The 19109-nt window shown below is 42.2% G+C and overlaps 1 protein-coding gene across 1 annotated transcript in view; it reads right to left on the reverse strand.

The window, feature by feature from the left end:
* Dtd1 (D-aminoacyl-tRNA deacylase 1) overlaps window positions 1-19109 on the reverse strand; it is a 160340-nt gene that overhangs the window by 4172 nt on the left and 137059 nt on the right. The window contains exon 5 of the mRNA XM_028755796.1: window positions 16708-16880. Coding sequence (XP_028611629.1) covers window positions 16728-16880 — 153 coding nt within the window. The 3' untranslated portion in view covers window positions 16708-16727. The remainder of the gene's footprint in view (window positions 1-16707; window positions 16881-19109) is intronic.

The following is a 19109-nucleotide window of genomic DNA, read 5'->3' on the forward strand; positions in this document are numbered from 1 at the left end:
AAGGAAGGAAGGAAGGAAGGAAGGAAGGAAGGAAGGAAGGAAGGAAGGAAGGAAGGAAGGAAAGAAGCCCTAAAGGCATGCAGGCAGTTTGATCTTTTTTATTATTATTATTGGATATTTTATTTACATTTCAGATGTTATCCCCTTTCCCCATTTCCCCCCTCCAGGAACCACCAATCCTATCCCCTCTCCTCCTGCTCCTATGAGGATGTGCCCCCACCCACCCACCAGCTCCCACCTCCCTCGAATTCCTCCACACTGGGGCATCCAGCCTTCCCCGAAACCAAGGACTTCCTCTCCCACCTATGCCCGACAAGGACTTCCTCCCTTACATATACAGCTGGAGCCATGGGCCCCTCCCTATGTGCTCCCAGGCTGGTGGTTTAGATCCTGGGAGCTCTGGTTATGGAGACATTTTCTCACCTGAGGTTCCCATCTGTCAAATGACTCTAGACCACTGTTTCTCAACCTGTGGGTCACAGCCATCAGAAAACACATATTTCTAATGGTCTTAGAAACTGAGACACTTTTCAGTAGCAAAATCACAGTTATGAAGTAGCACTGAATTGTAGAAAATCATTTTATGGTTGGGGGTCACTGCACCATGAGGAACTGTATTAAAAGGTGGTGGCATTAGGAAGGTTGAGAACCACTGCTCGAGGCTATGTCAAGTCGACATAAGGCTAGAAGGCATAAATGGTGTAGATAATACAATAAGCTGAAAGAAAATACAATGTGTCAAGAATTGAGATGTCATATTGAGATGTTTGAATTGTAATTGAACTAAACAATAATTTTTACCTGGGTTAATCCTTATCGATATAAGAGATAAAAATGGCGATATCAGTGCAGACCCTAAGACAGTAAAAAAAAATAAAACAAAACAGAGGCAGGTACAGTGGCAAAAGCCTGTGACACCAGCACTTGGGGGAGCAAGGCAGGAGAAGCATATGTTTGTGAGCAGCCTGGGCTGTTTTACATTTTGTCTGAAAGAAATTAATTAAGTTAAATACAAATAAAATAAAACCTATATATCACAAGATCATACTCACATAGACATATGGAATAAACTCTTTGAAGAACAGATACAAGCCCTTTTAGTGGAGTAGGAGTTGGGGAGCTGGGAACCCAAAGCAAGGACTAGAAAGATGTAACCTGGGTACCTGGGTATGGGACAATTTTAATACCACTCAAAATAGTTGTTTTTTAACATAAAATGTCCAAGTGAGCTTTAAACAATACAACAATAATGTGAATTATATGAGAAAAAGTTTTAATTATATATGGCATTCTTAGTTAATCCTGAACTAGTTGTGATGGCTCATGTCTATAACCCCAGCATGCAATGTGGGAGAGAACAATAAAGGGGGATTATTGTGTGCATTTCTAGAGGCCAGCCCTGGCTGCGTGTGTGAGTGTGTGTGTGTGTGTGTGAGTGTGTGTGTGTGTGTGTGTGTGTGTGTGTGTGTGTGATGTTTCCCTTTGTAATTCTGAGGGTACAATAAACCCAGCTGACAAACTACTAAGCTTCATGATTTCTCATCTAAAAGTGGAACTAAATTCCAAAGCTTAACAGGGTACTTTCTGTTTCCCCACAGCTAAATGGTACCTGGATGGATTTTAGGGAAAGCCTAAGATTCTAATAGCAACACCACTCTGTGAGTCTGCTTTCTGATAACTTCAATGGCACCATGAGCAGATGCCTTGGGGAGTTAGGCTTGCTATGGAGGCCCCTCCATGCATATAAGAAAAGCAAGCTAGAAACACGGCTAGTCCACAACCTTTGGTTTTGTTTGCAAACCTGTCAGGAACTGACTTCTCCCCCCAGGCCCACTCATACTCTGGAGGACTCCTTCTTCCAGTCCTGCACTGCTTCTGAACAAGCATCCGAAGGTGCGGCAGGTGGGACCACATGATGCCATTCTCAGAACCTCACTGTTTCCAGGTTTTAGCCAAAGAAAATAAGAGAGCAGGTTTGTTTCTGTACTATACTGAGGTGATAACCCAAACCCATGAACTTGAGTCTCTGAAAGGCTCTTTCTTCAGCTGCAACTCCAATAAATGGTACTCTGGAATTGTTTCCCACCCTGACCTTCAGAGAAGTCCATCCATCCTCCTGGCACAGACTGAAACTGCACTTTTGTTTTTTAACTTGAGCTTTAAAATTCTGCTTGAATAAATTTTCCTTTCCTTTCTAGATTAACTTTAAGTACTCTATAATATTCTAAATTTGGAGAGACAATTTTATGATTCAAACGTATGACATACAAATGGAAAATATAAAGTTTACTCTGGAAGAATAAATGACTTCATGACACTTTCAAGTGAAATGAAGCGGCTGACACTGCACCGAGCAGTCCGAGCTCGAAATGAGAGGAAACGGACAGAGGAATCTGACTGGGAAACACACAAAAGAGTCAGGCCAGTAACAGCTGCCTCGGAGATGACGACGAGCTGGCAGGGATTTTTGGTTTGTTTGTTTGTTTGTTTGTTTGTTTGTTTGTTTTCTTCTTTGAGCAATGTAGCATTTCTGAAATGTGCTAAGTGAAAAATTTTGTAATAAAATTATATTTCCAAACAGGTTTTAAAAGAGAAAATTTCTCTGCAAATTTCCCACTAAATTTGTGATTCCCTACTAAAAGAAATGTAACAAGAAGGAATCTTAGAGATTTTAGTCTAAAAGTTCTCCGACCTTTTAGGTATGCATCAAGGCAGAAGGACACCTGTCCTGAATGACTAAAAGCTAACTGTGCTTTCAGAGTCGACCTTACTGTGATGGGCATTCCAATGGGCCTAATCATGTGTCAGCATTAATACCACGAGTGACATGCTCTCAACAAACCCCGAAGCCTCTGCCAAGCAGCAGACACTGGCCTGGCTGTAAACCTCTGCCCTCCACCATGAGACTGGTGGATGCATGTTACTCTCTTTCTAACCTGTGTGTTGCCATTTTCCTCCTCATTTCCTCCACTACTAGAGGAAAACTTAGGGATGGGTTGCTGGCCATCCCCTGGGAGCACCTGCAGACAATGATGTCACGTGTCAGGAGCTGTACCACCACCACAGCTCACAGCCTTTTGGACTACCGGCTTCCTCCAGATGTGCCAGTGGCTCTTTTTATTGCCTTCGAACACCAAGGAGTGAGGAACATCTTCAATGAGGCCAATGCAGGACCGGAAGCTAGGAATCCTTCAACAGCCTGTTCAAATACAGATATTGTGGCTCAGATCTGTACTTCTAGTACTTGGGAGACTAAGGATGAGACTGGCGTGTGTTTGGGGCCAGTATGGGCTACATAGTAAGTTTCAGGCTAGCCTAAACTAAAGAATAAATACTTTATCTCAAATGATTATGATGATGATGGAGATGATGGTGATGGTGATGATGATGATGATGGAGATGATGGTGATGATGATGATTGAATGAATGAAACCACATCACTATTGTTGACTTTTAATTAATCACTTTCTAGCTTCAGGTCATTTGTACAACTACAAGGCACAAGTTCTAGACTCAGAACATACAGGACACCACAGGTGTTCTCCAACTCACTGTTCAAAGCAAAATAAAACAAAAAAACAAGCTTTGATTTATTTACTAATTTCATGTCACAGCTGGGAATCCAACTGGCATTCATTTACCTAGAAGAGTAGTACTGTTTTGTCAAAAACTTAAGACTTTCTGGAAAAGTCCACATTGTCAGTGAATTTCTGAAACTGTTAGCACTATTAAGATGCCAGTGAGTACCTCTAATGAACTGCCAAGAGGACTTGGGTCTTTTACCAGCTAGACCCACAAAGCAAGATCTGTCTCAAGCAAACAGTAGAAATTTGACAAGGAGTGGCGATGCCACACTACAACAATCTCAGCCCTTTGGCAACATTTTGAGAACTCAAGACCAGCCTGAGTTACTTAAAGGGTTCAAGGACAGCCTGCCCCACATAGTAAGACCCTGTTCCAAAAACCTTGGGCTAAGACACAATGCCTGACTTCCAGGTAAGATGGCAGATTAGAAGGTACCTCTTCCTGTGACCCACTTAAGGTGAAATGGCCATATATGAAAGAATTGCCTATTGCAAAGAGGGAAACCAGAAGCTGTTTGGAAATCACAAAGGCAGTTAGTGAATGACTCAGAGTTGGGCAGTGCCCATCCCCCAAAGCCAGGGTGAACACTGTTCAGATGCACAGCCCTCATCCAGGAGCTAATCTAGGGATCCCAGGTAGAAAGAAAGGGGACATCCCTACCATCAAAATAATTCCACACTCCTCAAAAGCCTTAAATGTAGCAGTCCATTTTGGTGAGACAGATTCCTTTCACTCATGGGTCAAGAATAATCAGAATAACCATTTTGTCAGCCTGTATGACTCAGGGAGCGAGAAAGGGCTAGCCATCATCTTGAGAAAGTACATGTTGTTCAAAACTAACCCACTCTGGGGGGGTCTGAGAATAATCCATAAGATAGGAATCTGAATTTAAACCAGCTCCAGCCCCAGAGCAAAAGATAGTTCTGGGAGATAGATGTGGACAGCAAGAAAGCCTAACACTGAGTCGCTCAATAGTGGAGGCTTTGGGAGGCTTGACTGAAGCTGTAAAGCAAACAACACCGCCATCAACAGAAGACTCATCAACTGAGATGCAGACTTTGGTCACCAGGAGCCTACAGCCAGTGTGTGGGTTCAACCCCTGGAATCACCCGTCATAGAGAACACTGAAGTTTCAACAGTGCACCTGATGCCCACAGCTGCATCCTTCCAGTACCGTAATTAATAGTCCGGAGGTCCTGAAAGAACTAAGGCAGGTTTTAGCCTGTACAAATCTCAGTGCTGTGGGTGCTTCTCATAACTTCCAACACATTTTAGGATACCCTGTCCCCTCAGTTAGAACAGCATAGGGACACCATCTGAGAAGTCTCCAGGTAAGAGAACCATAGAACACAAAGCTAACTGTGGACAACAGAGGCCCTTGGTACACAAAGAAAGGAAGCTGTCAAAGTGAAAACAGGTCCAATAAACACTGGACACTTGTCCAAAACACACTCAAGGCCAGCATAAACCATGGGAAAGCCAAGAGTTCTCAGGTGCAACTGACATTCCCATCCCCAAGCAGAGTTCTTCTCGCTGTTGTCAGAATTGAAGACCGAGGAATCAGACTCCAAAGAGGCCAACAATGAAGACGAGAGGCCAGGGAAGGTTTCTTCTGCTCAACATCTTGTTTCTGTGCTATAATGATATTAGGTAAATTTCTGAGACACTCACACAATCCATCCATTAACCTATAGAAGTATAAAAGTTGACATCAAAGCAACTGTCCTGAGGTAATACTCCTTCAAAGAATGTTTAATCTTACATGAAGCTTACACAGTTCCTGAAAAATATTTTGACAAAAATTCTACAAGGTGACATAGTGGCTTCTTCACTTTCATACATTCTAGAACATTCCTCAGAAACAAATCAGCGTGTAAAAGGTGAGCAAACACCTTAGCAATACTCCTTATTTCTTTCTACATGATGTGCAGTGCCATATTGTTCACTGAATATTCTTTCAAATGATTCCACGCACTCCTTTTCCAGCACGCAAACTCGCCCAGCTACTGAGCCTAAAAGCCGCTCACGAACCCTCTGTTGGCACAGCAATCAAGCATCACAGCAGTCTTCTTTTGTTTGGACTTCCAGGGACCTCCTTCTGTCCACTCTGTGAGTGTCTTCTTCAAACTGGAAACTTGACTGGAGTAGCAAGTCATATGACAAAATGAGACCAGATGAGCTTCAGCTTCGCCATGAGCAGTCCCTGTCTCCTTTACTAAGAATTTTCCAGAGAGCCTCCTCCCTGAAAACAGAAAACCCAAATACTTCCTGAACTACAGACAGCACCACCACATCCTCCCTTCTCCCTGATTAGAACTATGTATTAATATGCCAAAATCTATTTTATACATAAATATGTAATATATTTAGTATATATTATATATACTATACATAAATGCTTATATTGGATAATAAAACTGACATTGGAGATGTCAACTTTGTTGGTGGCTTCAGCATTGATCATTTTGGTGCTTCTTACTCATCCTCTGGTATGCTGATTATATATGTATATAGATATAGATAATATACATATACACACACACACACACACATACACACACACACACACATACACACACACACATCTACTGCTAAAGTCTGATTTGGAAATATTTCTTGTCTTTTATTTTAAGTATCATATTGTCTATTAATAGAAAATAAGAGAAAAGACCACAAAAAAGGTCAAGGGTATTGCTGGGGTAACTTGCCCATGTGAAGGGTCTTTTTTGAGTGATTTCCTAAAATAAAATATTCTAATATTTTTTTTCCTTTTTAATAGCTTGTACTTCTCCCTATTCTCCACAAGATTGGGATCCATCTTGAAAACATTAAGAATGTCTACTATATTACAGTCATCCTCCAAAGTGAGCATGTGGGTAAACTGAGTCAGGTCTTTCTAGGATAACAAGTAGTTCTCAAATCCATCTTTCTGTATAGAAAACATAACTTCAATCATATGGTGAATTCCTTTGCCAATTTCAGACTCATACAGAATGTTTCAAAGAAACTAAAAAATAGCACTGATTCCTCCTGGAATTCCACTGTGTTAATTTGAGGCTGCATTCTTTGAGCAAGCCAATAGCTACTTCGACATCATCACCTGTTGGGTCTTTCCAGTAGCAAAGTGAGCATTTCTATGCATAGAATTTCATGTACCACATCTTTCTTATTAATAAGATGTGGAGCAAAGTTTGAAGTACTCAGACAAATTCACTTGTCGTTTCTTTAATACTCTTTTTGAAAATTAAAAATTAGTCTCATATGGATTTATTTGTCAAGTTGTGGAACTTTTGAGTTGGTAATTGCCCCTAAAGTTTCATAAGCATGGGTGACAAGACAAGAAGCAATCCCCTTCCTTAACTGTTTTCTTGATGAAGCTTGCAGATAATGAAACATCCTGGAGATGCTGGTTTTGTTGGTGGTCTCAGCACTGTGTGTCTTCCTTAGGGCCTCTCTGCTCATTGTCTCGTAGCACTGAGCTGATGTCACCTAGAATCTCTTCCTGCTTTATCATGAGCTTGGAGGGAGGAATATGCAGTTCCCCAGTATGAGTAAGGAGATGATCCAGTTTATCTTTCCTCCTTTCTAGCAGATTCATGCTCAGTGGATCTCAGTTACTGCAGGTGCTGGGCTTCTTCCAGGAAATAGGGGCCTCTTCTGATCCAGATCTCTTTCTCCTTCATGTTTTCCTTGGTGATTCCATGTTGCCATAATAAAACATTTTTTTCTTTTCTCATTAGTTTATTTATTCACTTTACAGCTAGATCACAGCCCCACCACCACCACGTCCCACCCTCACACACACCCATCACCCACTCTCTTTTCCTCAGTGAAGGAGAGGCCCCACCATGGGTACCAACCAACCCTGGTGCATAAAGTCACAGAAAAACTAGGTATATCCTCTTCCACTGAGGCCAGACAAGGCAGCCCAGCCAGGGGAAGGGATCCAAAGGCAGGCATTTAAGAAAGTATGGAGAAGGAGAAGGAGTTTTTTTCCTTCTGGGATGTCAGTGGAGTAGAAAGTTTAGCTGGGTGCTTTCTTTGTCTCTCTGAGCTAGCAGGCTTTCACAAAGTTTCTAGCTCCTGAGTCTCCTTTTGGTAAATTAAACGTTTGAGATTTTGTTTTAAAAACAACATCCCCATCTCTCACCATATACAAAAATCAGCTCAAAATGAACCAAAGTCTTAAATGTGAGTCTTGAAACTATAAAATTATAAAAAGAAAACACTCTAGGACATCATAGGGTAAACATTTGGATATGATTGCAAAGCATAGTCAATGAAAGCAAAAAACTGACAAATGAGATTACATAAAAATATAAGCTTTCTGTAGAGGAAAGCATTCTACAGAGTGAATAGACAACCTAGAAAATTGGGGGGGGAGTGGGAATATTTGTAAACTGTAAGAAAAAATTATTTTTAGAACATATAAGAAATTCAAACAAACCAATCTAAAAAAACTAACACAGTGATTTTTAAATGAACAAATGACCTTAATAGACATCTCCCAGAAGACATCCAAATAAGGATACGTATAAAAAACTCACACAATGAGATAGCATTCTATCTTAGTTAGAATGACCGTTGTAAAGTATAAGCAATGCTAGTAAGGATCTAGAGAGTCAGAAATCAGACATACTTTTGATGAGGATGTAAATTAGAATAGCCATATGAAAAACAGTAGAAAGTTTCTCAAAAACCTACCAATAAAATCACCATATGATGCAGCCATCCGACTACCAGGGACATATCTGCAAGCACTGTGATCAGCACTCTAAAAGTACAGCTGCAGTCACCTCTTTATCAATGCACTAGTCACAGTAGCCAAGAAATAAAATCGACCTAGGTAACTATCAATAGATAAAGAGACTTTGAAAGTATGTTTTACATACTTAATGAATATTATAACCCATTCAATAAAGAATGAATTACTTTCATTTCCAATAATGTATATGGAAGCAACAGACATTATATAAGAGAAATAAGTCATATATAAAAAGGTGAATGTTGCGTATTTTTACTTACATGGAGAAGACAAAGTTGATCTCAGAAAGGTAGACAACAGATTTAACGTGACTAGAGTCCAGGAAGGGTATTGGGGAGAGGGAGCAAAGGGGTGGTGTTAGAACCAGCCTCCCCCCCAGATGCAAGTGTGAAGAGGCTCCCAGGCTGGCCTCACTCTCCTCACATCTGCAGCAAAGAGCTAACAGGCAAACAGAGCTCACAAGAGCTAACTCTCACACTGTCAGGAATCCAGAGACAGCTGTCAGCGGTCAGATAACACAGGCTACATATTAACTAAGCCTGTATCCTTGTAGTAAAAGACCACCTCCTCCCTCAGAAACCTTTATGAATAGGTATGACACTGTGTCTGAGGAACTGAGCTTCTGACTTCAGACCCTTACCTGCAACATTAATTCTCCTGCCTGAAGAACAATTCTATTTGTGCCTTTCTCTAGAGCCCCCCCCTTTTCCCTCTCCCTCCCCTAAACTAAGAGCTGGTAAATGAGCACAGGGGTACAGTTGGATAAGAACACGCTGAGTTAGAATAACTGCTACTGTTCTATCACATGTACGGTAGGATGCCTACAACTGATGACAAAGAAGAAAATGCTTCCTGATAGCTGCTGTAGAAGATTTTGAATGTTCCTAACAACAATAAACAATGTGTCTTTGGTGGCCAGTATATCCCACACATGTTTACATGTACTGAAAGGCCACACTATGATCTATAAACATGCAAAACTATTATATGCCCTTTGAAACTGAAAATACATTAGAAAAAATTTAAAAGGAGAGAAATAAAACATTTAAATACTGAAAGCATAAAAAGTACCAGTTAGAATTCCAGAGCAGTAAAATTATCCTTCAAAAGCAAAAGAGAAAACTAAAGATTTTCTCAAATATGTACTTCAAGGAATATGGAAAGCAGTTCTTCAAAGAGAAGGAACATGAAATAGTTCAGAAAGCCGTGTTCACAGCATGAAAGGAAAAACCATAATCAGAGAAATGAAGGCAAACAATCTTTTTTAAACCTTAATTTATCTTTAAAATAATCACTCAGGAAACAATTAAAAAAAAAAGCAACACACCAGTGATCACACCATGTGGCAGGTGGTGGCAACAGCAGCAACCCCACAGGAAAGAGCTGTAAGGTACAGTATTGTGTGGGTTACTTAGCGTGGTGCTGTTTAAAAGTAGAATTAGAGATGTTTAAAATGCATATTGTAAACCCTAGAGCAAACATACACATGTGCATGTATGCGCACACACACACACATGCACACACACACACGCATACACACACACACACACACACACACACTACTCTGCTTGACTCAGCTCATTAGGAAGAACACTCCTCCAAGATATCAGCATCTTACTATTCCACCAAAGGTCAAGTTGGAAAGGCAAACAGATGGCAGCTTCCACAACACTTCCCTTGTCTGTTGAGTGTGTTAACAACACTTGAGAGGGAAATGTGGGTGCTGGTCAGGTCACACCCGATTTACAGTAGCTAAGTAAATACTCAAAAGACATGACAGGTGACACAGAAGCAAAGGTCTGCCAGCCCAGGCTGCCCTAATACCAGTCTGGTAACAGCCTGGAGTCACAGCCTCACTGAATATCCCCTCATCCTGAGGATCGAGGAGAGGAACCTGAAGAAATAGGACCAAACACAGACCACTGTTAATTTTAAGAGTTTTTACGTCTGTTTGATGAAATAGAATGGAACATTTGCAATGTGACAGAGAAACACCCCCACCCTGGGAATATCCTCCCAAGCACAAAGGGTTTTAATCATTTTCAAAGAAAAATAGAGCCACTAGTGTGAGGCTTCTCATTCTATTTTCTCTGCCTTCCCCTTTTCCGTCTCGAGCCCTGGAAATTCAAAGCAGCTCCCCTGGCTGCACGGGCTCCCCAGGGCTCTTTCTCTTTTTTAAGAAAAGCAAGAGAGAACTGCAGCTCCCTGTCTGTCCCACGCAGCAAAGCAAACGCAAGGTCACAATCTGCCATTCTTCCTTCAGCTCTCACAAATGTCTAAATATCTGAGAGTGATTTTGTGGCCTGTTGGGATGACAAACTTCTTCAAAGAGACAACACCAAACCTAAATGTGTTATTGTAGTAGCCCCCGTCCTTTCTTCTGGCCCCTTTCCAAGTCTTCAAATCCAGAAAAATGGCTAAATTCTTGGAAGTGGATACATTCCAGCCCCTCACTGGTCTTTGGCTAAATGGTGACAGAGACCTTCTGCACAGGCTGAGGGGCTCTCCCTGCCAAGAACTGTTGCAGCTGCCTCAGATCTGAATTACAAGTGGGAGACAAGAGTCTCCTCAAACAATATGGGCTACTACCATTGCCCTTGGTTACCTTCCAGAATTTGAAAGTAAGATCCTATTGCTAAAGACACCACACTTTAGATGCAAACCTGGAGGAATAGAACTGGAAACCTCCATCCTGGGGAGTCCTCACAGCATTGGAAGGTGCTATATAGAGGGCCAGAGAAAGCAATACTGTAGCTTACTGTAAAACCTAGGAAGATCAACAGTGACTGGACAAGCAGTAGTGTCATTTTATCTGGGCAGTAACCAGCAGCTGTCTAGATGGACTTAAGGACAAAATTCATCCCTAGTACTTAAACCTAGCCGTCTATCCACAGCTGAAGAGATCATAAACCCTAGAAAAGAACCACTACTGCCACTTTCCTAAACCAACATAATTCTAACTATATTCTAAATATTCTTAAACCCACAGATAAGTGCAGCTCGAACCCCTCACCTAAGAAGCTGCTTTTTGCAATAGATGGAGTGAGTCTATGACAGAGATCCACAGCTGATCAAAATCCAGAGACTAAGTGAGTGACTGGAGTGTCCAGCCCCAACTCTATGGCAACCTCTATTCCTAAAACTCAGGGAAAATTATGGAAGAGGGGGTGGAAAGATTATAAAAGCCAGAGACCCAAGACACTTGTAGCTAGACAGTATCCACTAGACATGACAAAGAAAATGCACCATGAAATAGCAATAGTACGTTTGCCTAAAAAAGGACGGTAAAATGGCAATGCCAGTTGACATGCCAGTGTGAACAATGGAAGTTCCACATCTTCCCACCCCTAGATGAAGGGCTACAGGTGGCCAATGCTGCTGAAAGAGGGAGAATTAGTGTCCCCCAGGGACAACATAGGTTACCCAGTCACACATGCTTAGCCCTGGACATGTACATGCAAGCAACACTAAACGGATTCAGTGACTCATGCATGTATGAACACGTAGCAATGATCATTAGAGATGAGATCATGAGTTTGGGAAGGGGGAGGGACGCTGGAGCTGGAGATAGGGAAGGAGGGTGGAGTTGACATAGACCCTGTGCTCATATAGAAAGTGCTCCAAAAATTATGTTTTAGAATCATTTTGAGGCCAAATCTAAAGCAAATAGAAGCTGTCAAACGGTTCTAATTTGTGCTGATTTTAAAAGTAACAAAATTTTTTATCCTTCAATAAGTAAAGCAAAGATTTGCAGATATATCAGTTAAAGCAAAACTCAAGACATTACATTTGTAAAATTTGCTGATGGGTCATTAATACAGTACAGAGTCATCAGTTAGGTGGAGTTATAATTGTTCAAGATGTTTGAAAACACAAAGCATATTCTAGCATGCACACAGCATGTGTACACATGTTTGTGTCCACAGGCATGTGTATACACATTTGTGTGCACAGGCATGTGTATACATGTTTGTATGTGCTGCATATGTATACATGTTTGTGTGCACAGGCATGTGTATACACGTCTGTGTGCAATAGCATCTGTATTTAGGTTGATGAGTGCTCATGCTCTTATCCCTCTCCCATCATTTCTGTTTAAACATGGAGTTTAAACATTTAATTTGTGCTAAGCTTGTAGCTGAAGCCCTAATTCTCCAAGAAAAGGCTATTGTTTATTGTCTAACAAAAATCAAGAGAAAAGACAAAGCATCTACAAGTGTCAAGAGAATAAAGGCCTGAAATCTGGGTGGCCGCCCTCAGTTCTAGGATCCATAGCTGGAGGTCCAGGCTAGTGTCCACTTCTGAACCAAGTTAAGAGCTTCCCCAGCACAACAGCCTGACATTGGGTCCTTCTGACCTTCCTCAGTGGATGGGTGTAGTGGAGCCCATCCAATGCTCCCCACTGTGGAAGCCTAAAGGCACTATATAGGGACACTGGAGTTTAGGTCAGTGTCTCCTTCCTGCACAGACTGCCACATGCCTTCGGACACTGTGACTTCCACCTATGTTCTGCAACAGCTGCAGGAAGTTGATCTAATTATTTTAAGAGAAGGAACAACAAGGAGGCAGAAGTAACATAAAGACTTAAGAAACAACCAGCACGATGAGAGGAAGATCTGGAGGGGCCCTGAGTTAGTGCCTATCTCTTAAGAAGCTGTACAGGCCTGAGGCCTAACCATGCCTTCTTTCGTGTCCATTTATTTGAGATTATAATACAGTTATAGTTCTCCCTTCCCTTTCCTCCCTGCAAACCCTTCCACATGTCCCTCCCCCTTTTCCTTCAGATTCTTTCACTACTTGTTATTGTATGCATATTTGTATACATATATGCAAACACATTTCTAAATATAACCCTCTTCAGTCATAAGATGTTATTTGTATGTGTTTTTTCAGGGCTGACTAACCTGAAAAACCCATTAGTGTGCTCTTCCCTAAGAAAGACTCCTCCAACTCCAGCTTTCCCTCGCTTGCCTATAGGTCTCTGTGTAGGGCTGCAGCCTTGTGGACTTCCTCTCAACCGCTGCTGTCAGGTTTGATGTGTCCATTGGTGGTGTCCTTGTTCAGCTCATGTTTGGGTACTGATGTTGGTGAGACTTTATGTGTGTAGCCTCTGATGTTACTAGGAGACATTATCTCATCACAAACTCCCTCATCCTCTAGCTCTCAAACTCTTTCTACCCCTTCTTCCACAATGTTTGCTGAGCCTTCGTTGTGGAGAGTTTTGTAGATGTCATCATTAGGACTGGACTCCACAACTCTGCATTTTGATTGGTTGTGGTTTTCTATAAAGATCTCTGTCTGTTACAAGAGAAGTTTCCTTGGTGAGGAGTGAAGACTACACATATCTGTAGATGTAAGGACAAATGTTTATAGATTCTCGTTAGAGATTATGCTGGTTTAGTAAATTAGAGGTTGTAGATTCTTCTCCAATCACCATGATTTTGTTAGCACTGAATAGCTGGCTAGGTATCCAGTACTAGGCATGGTCTCCCTCTTGTTGAGTGGGTCTTAAGCCTAACCCTGTCTTCTTGCTGCCCGCTCTACTCGAGCATGAGCTTGGTTGGCTTCTGGCTTCTTCTCCATCCGGGCAGCCTTCTGCTCCTTCCACTGTCTACCCAACATTCTGAAGGCTATTTTGCCCTCAGCCAGGCAGAGGCCTCCTCTCCACCATCCATCTTCATCCCTGCCCTCTGTGCCCTGTCTGCATGTGTCACAAGTCCCTCCTCTAGACAGATTATTAACCAGGAGCATCAGTAGTGTTTGTATGGCAAAACTGACTACTGGCAGGAAAAATATCCCATTTTAGAAGGACATTCAGAATAGATGTTTTATATATTTTTTTAGAGTAGATAAAACATTTTTTTTCTCAAATCGGATATTTTATATTTTATGTGAGTCATATAAAATGTTATCATATACTCATGAATACTTAACATTAATTAGAAACCAAATATCACATTACAACTAACCCATATCACATTTTTCAATTCATAAATAAAAAGCAGTGGCTTTAGACCTGAGCATCACAATGAGAAATTGGTGACTTGGTGGCTGTGACCAACAAGGTCCAGTATGATGTGACCTTTCTCTGACTCACTCACTCATACATGAATGTGTATGGTAAGTCAATCAAGACCAGTTACTATAGCACAAGTACAAAAGCAGTATAGCACAAAAGCAGGAGGATTCCTTCACAGCCCCTCAAACTATCAGTGAGCCAGTTGCCCAGTCTTTCCGGGCTCTTTATTCATTTCTTTTTCTGCTGGGAGTAGGTACTACGGTACCCAACTATTACTAACGTATTTCAATATCTGTACACGAACATCCTCAAAGCCATAGACATCTTATAGACATTTTCTCTTGCCCTTTTAGAAGGGAAGAGAAGGCCTTGTCAGCCACGCTCCTCTTGAAGTTTAGTATCTCCAGAATTACCCTGTCTTCAGACTTGGTTTAATCAGTTTATGAGGTGAAGGTTTGAAAATGTATGCCTAAGACCTCTCCTCAGTCCCAGCCCCAAAGCCACAAGACTGTCACCAAAATAGCTATTGTTAGTAACCCCTCCCTTTTTTTCCTATGAGTTCCCTGTCCCTGCATCCTTCTAGACACCCCAACACTCACACTGATTAGTCTCCACACTGATTCTTTATATCTTCCAGCTCAATCTCTCTCCTCTAGCCCCACTATTTCTTTGGACTTCTATAGTTCCTCCAAACCGGATTATCTACTTCCCAGCCTCATTCCCTGGAGCTGGAGTATGATCTTTGCACGTTATGCTTGACTGTGCTCTTTTGTTTTCAAAGGTACTTCATTATCCCAGGATGAAGTCCACATTCCTGGCAGTTATAGACCAGGTCCCCTCAACTTCACAAGAAGCTCTATTCTTTCTGCATTGGTACCCAACCTTCAGCTAATCTACACTTCCTCTCTTCTAAAGCTATCTATCTTCATCATTTCCAGTCCTCCAACAAAATCATGTTGGCACCCTCCTGTAAATTAGATCTAGAATGTCTTCTAAGTGTTCACGTAGTCAAGACTTAGTAGTCTCCATTGTGACACTACTGGGATGCAGTGGAAATTTTGAGAGATGAGGCCTGGTAGGAGGAATTAATGCTATTTCAGGTGTGCTCCTAAAAAGAGACTGTAGAATCCCAGCAGTCTCTTCTTCCTCTTTCTCCTCCTTGTGCTTCCTAGCTATGAGGTAAACAGCTTGCATCACCATATGCTCCTACCATAATATATGGCCTTGCCAAAAGTTCAAAGCCATCAGGGTCAATAAATCATTGCCTGAAATGTCCAAAACCATAAGCCAAAATAAGCTTTCTCTCAGATATCTTGTTACAGTGACCACAAGCTAACACACACTGCTCACACCTGCCTTGGCAGCTGTTCCCTACTCCTGTCCCTCACCTCCCAAGTTCCACGTGTCCTTCAAGGTCAACTTCCAGAGTCCTCTCTACCACACACACACACACACACACACACATACACACACACTCCGGTCCATCCATGCCACAGTGCACTTGGCTGTGACACAACTGTTTCTATTCTTCTTGAAGTGTAAACTTGATAAGATTGGGCCATGGATCCTTCACATCTGTACTCCAGTGTTTGGTCCAGTGTCCATCAAACAAGGGGCTTCGATAATACATGAAATGAGAAAAACTAAAACAGAAGGCCACTGAAGATTCTTGGAGATGAACTTAATGCAACAGTGACCTCAACACAGTCCTGGGCACGGAAATGGTGAAGAACAAAGCATCATGGGTAATGCTGGCTGGGCATGGTGGTCCATGTCTGTAGCCTCAGTGCTCACAGGGCAGAGGTAGAAATATTGCTGTGAGCATGAAGACAGTCTAGTCTACACAGGCTTTCCCTCCATATAATATACAGATAAATGGTGGTGTCATGAAGGATGAAGAGAAAGGTGTAAAATACAAACCAGGCAATGGTGAGAGATGATGACTTCAGAGCACTCGGGCTTCTACTGGAGGGGCTGAGCTAAGAGTGCCAATAGTGGACAGAGTGGTAGAGTAAGACATTGAAGGGCCTGGTGGCAGGAGGTCACACAGATGTTACTCAGGCCCAGGCAGTGTGGCTGACAAGGCAATGCAGGCAGGACGCACAACCATCCACTGGCTGGGCCTCTCAGCTTGCATGTATCCTACCTGTACACATTTCAATGACTACAACACAGTCTTACAGCAATGACCTTCATTGTGTTGGAAAGTAGCATACTTAAGGATGCCATGAACAAACGTACAAAGATGAGTACTGCCCTTTGCAGCCATGTCCCCTTGAGTCACTTCTGGCTCCCTAAAGCGTGTGGGGACAACACTGTGCAGGTGAGAACCTCCTACCTGAGCTCGTGCGTCTGCATCTATGGCTCCCGCTCCGAAGACACGTCACCCTCTGCTCCGCTGCTGGCGCTGCGGTCTTCTTTTCGGGGAGCATTTCGTTCTTTGCTTGACTCAGAAGGCCCCTTAGCTCTGGTCTTTTCTTTTCTCTGCTGCTGTTTCTCCAGCTTTGACAGCTGATTAAAAAAAAAGAAAATAGTTTAAAGCTGTAAAGTCATGACTAAGTAGCCAAAGTCTCAGAACTTCCCAGGTGGAAACCACCGGAAAATCCTCTGCCTGGTGCATGGTTTATCACAACAGCTCACAGCTCTAACTAACACTGACCAAACAGCACTCAAATTCTTAGCACAAAATTGTTACCTGCTATCTGTAATGCTACTCTGACTTTTCCTTACCCAGCATGGGGGATGTAAAGACAGCCATGCAGCAGGCTTCTTCCTCAACCTCAGAAGACTTCCTTAAATGGCAAAGGCTTTCTCACTCATTACCATTTTCTTTGCTGGTGCTGTAGCTTTTCTCACGTTGTCTTCCCACTTAGTATGTTTTAAAGAATATTCAAAGCATTCCACTGTTTGCGGAAGGTAACAGAGAAGGCTGTGAAATAAAATACACTGAGCATTGTCTCAGTTACATTCATTCCTGAGCCTAAAGCCTGACTCACCCAAGTCATGTTCTCCTACTATGCTAATGGTAGTCACAGATGGGCCAACAGCCACTGGAACATCCAGCTGGGGGGTGGGAGGAGGGGAAGGGTTGGTAGCACAGGCTCTGAAGTGACCCAATTCTTCCCTTGCTATCTCCCCAACAGTTTCAAAGTAACCACAGACTAGACAGTCAGAAGAAACTTAGGTCATCTCACATTGTGAGCCACAGTACAGCCACTCCAAGGCCTGCTGAGAATACTTGCCAAGTTTTGGTTCACGAGATTTTCTTGGACCAAGAAAGGCATCTGTACCAAAGCCCGAGAGACAGCAACACCCAGCTCCATCTGCTTCCCAGACCAAGGTATTTTCTCCATCACATGGAAAGAAATTCAATGAAGGGCTAGCCTCTCCCAGCTGGGCTCTGCCCCATATCCACAATCACTTCACACAGCCTTCCAGAGCGCTGCTTCTTTTGTAGACAGACTTTGAATTCAACCTTTTATTGATGAACAATCAATAGCTTTCAATTTGGTCCAAGAAATCGAATTTATTAATGATTGGCTTACAGTATTATCATTCCCAATTTCCATTACCCTGAAAAGTTATATCAAATAACCAGGCTGGTCGGTGTGTTAATTAGATGCGTGTGCTGAATTGTACCATTGATCCAGAGACTTCCCAGGTAAGTTCCCTTACAAGGTTCCACCCCTGAGAGATAAGAGCCAGAGGTGGTGGATAACTACGAGAAAATGATGTTTTCCAGGCACAATAGGCCAGCTGGATATATGAACTACATAATTGACAGCATGCACAAGACCTGTGTCATCTCAGATAAAATCCCAGCATTGGGACAGTGGGAGGGGCGCATGGAGTCTCACCCCTTGCTGAGGAGCTACTGGCCATTGATAGCTTCTAAAAGAGGAAGAGTCTGATTTGTTTAAGGGTGTGACCCCTAGTAGGTCAACCACTCTCCAGGGCAGACCCACACCCAAGAGTATTTGAGTAGACAAACTGGATCTATCAGTGGTTTGGTTTTGTTTGTGCAAAAACAAAGTTTCAGAAATAGCACTACACAGCATGATGAACTCACACACTACACACCAGAATGAGCTCACACACTTCACGTCATGATGAGCTTACACTACACACTGTGATGAATTTTCTATATACTGTGATAAGACCTGGCAAAGGGAAGGGAAGACAGACACTGGCTCGAGTATACTGGCTATCTTGAGGGGAGAGGAAAAAATGTGGACTGAATACACACAGGCTTCTTCTATAACTCTCAGTTTTCAATTCTTTAAGAACAAACCAAATCTAGAGTTTGGTCCTGACTAGGGCCAGCCATGAGCTATTTGCACAGGACACTTGGACCACAGACGTAAGGATGCTCATGGCAGGGTATATGTCAGCACAGAGCTTCCTTCATTGACAGTCACCCAGTGAAACCTACTGTGCTATGATCTCAGTGTAGCTGACTTCACACTAGCAGAAGCTCATTGTCTAGCCATGGCCTAGTAACAAACAGCTCATATTCCAGACCTTAAAGTAATAATAATGGTCAAAAGAAAAGGTAATAGCATTTTTAGTATTTTTTTTTAAATACTAGGAATCTAGGATATAACAACACAAACTTTTGTTTCATTTTCTCTGCAGCATTATTTTCTAGGAACAAATATTTCCTTTACATATTCTGCCACAGATGGGGAAGGGTTTTCCTTTTTTTTTAATTAGTAACTTTATTTTAATGTTAATCTAAGG

The sequence above is a fragment of the Grammomys surdaster genome, unplaced genomic scaffold (genome assembly GCF_004785775.1).
Source record: "Grammomys surdaster isolate TR1022 unplaced genomic scaffold, NIH_TR_1.0 129, whole genome shotgun sequence".
Taxonomy (NCBI): Eukaryota; Metazoa; Chordata; class Mammalia; order Rodentia; family Muridae; genus Grammomys; species Grammomys surdaster.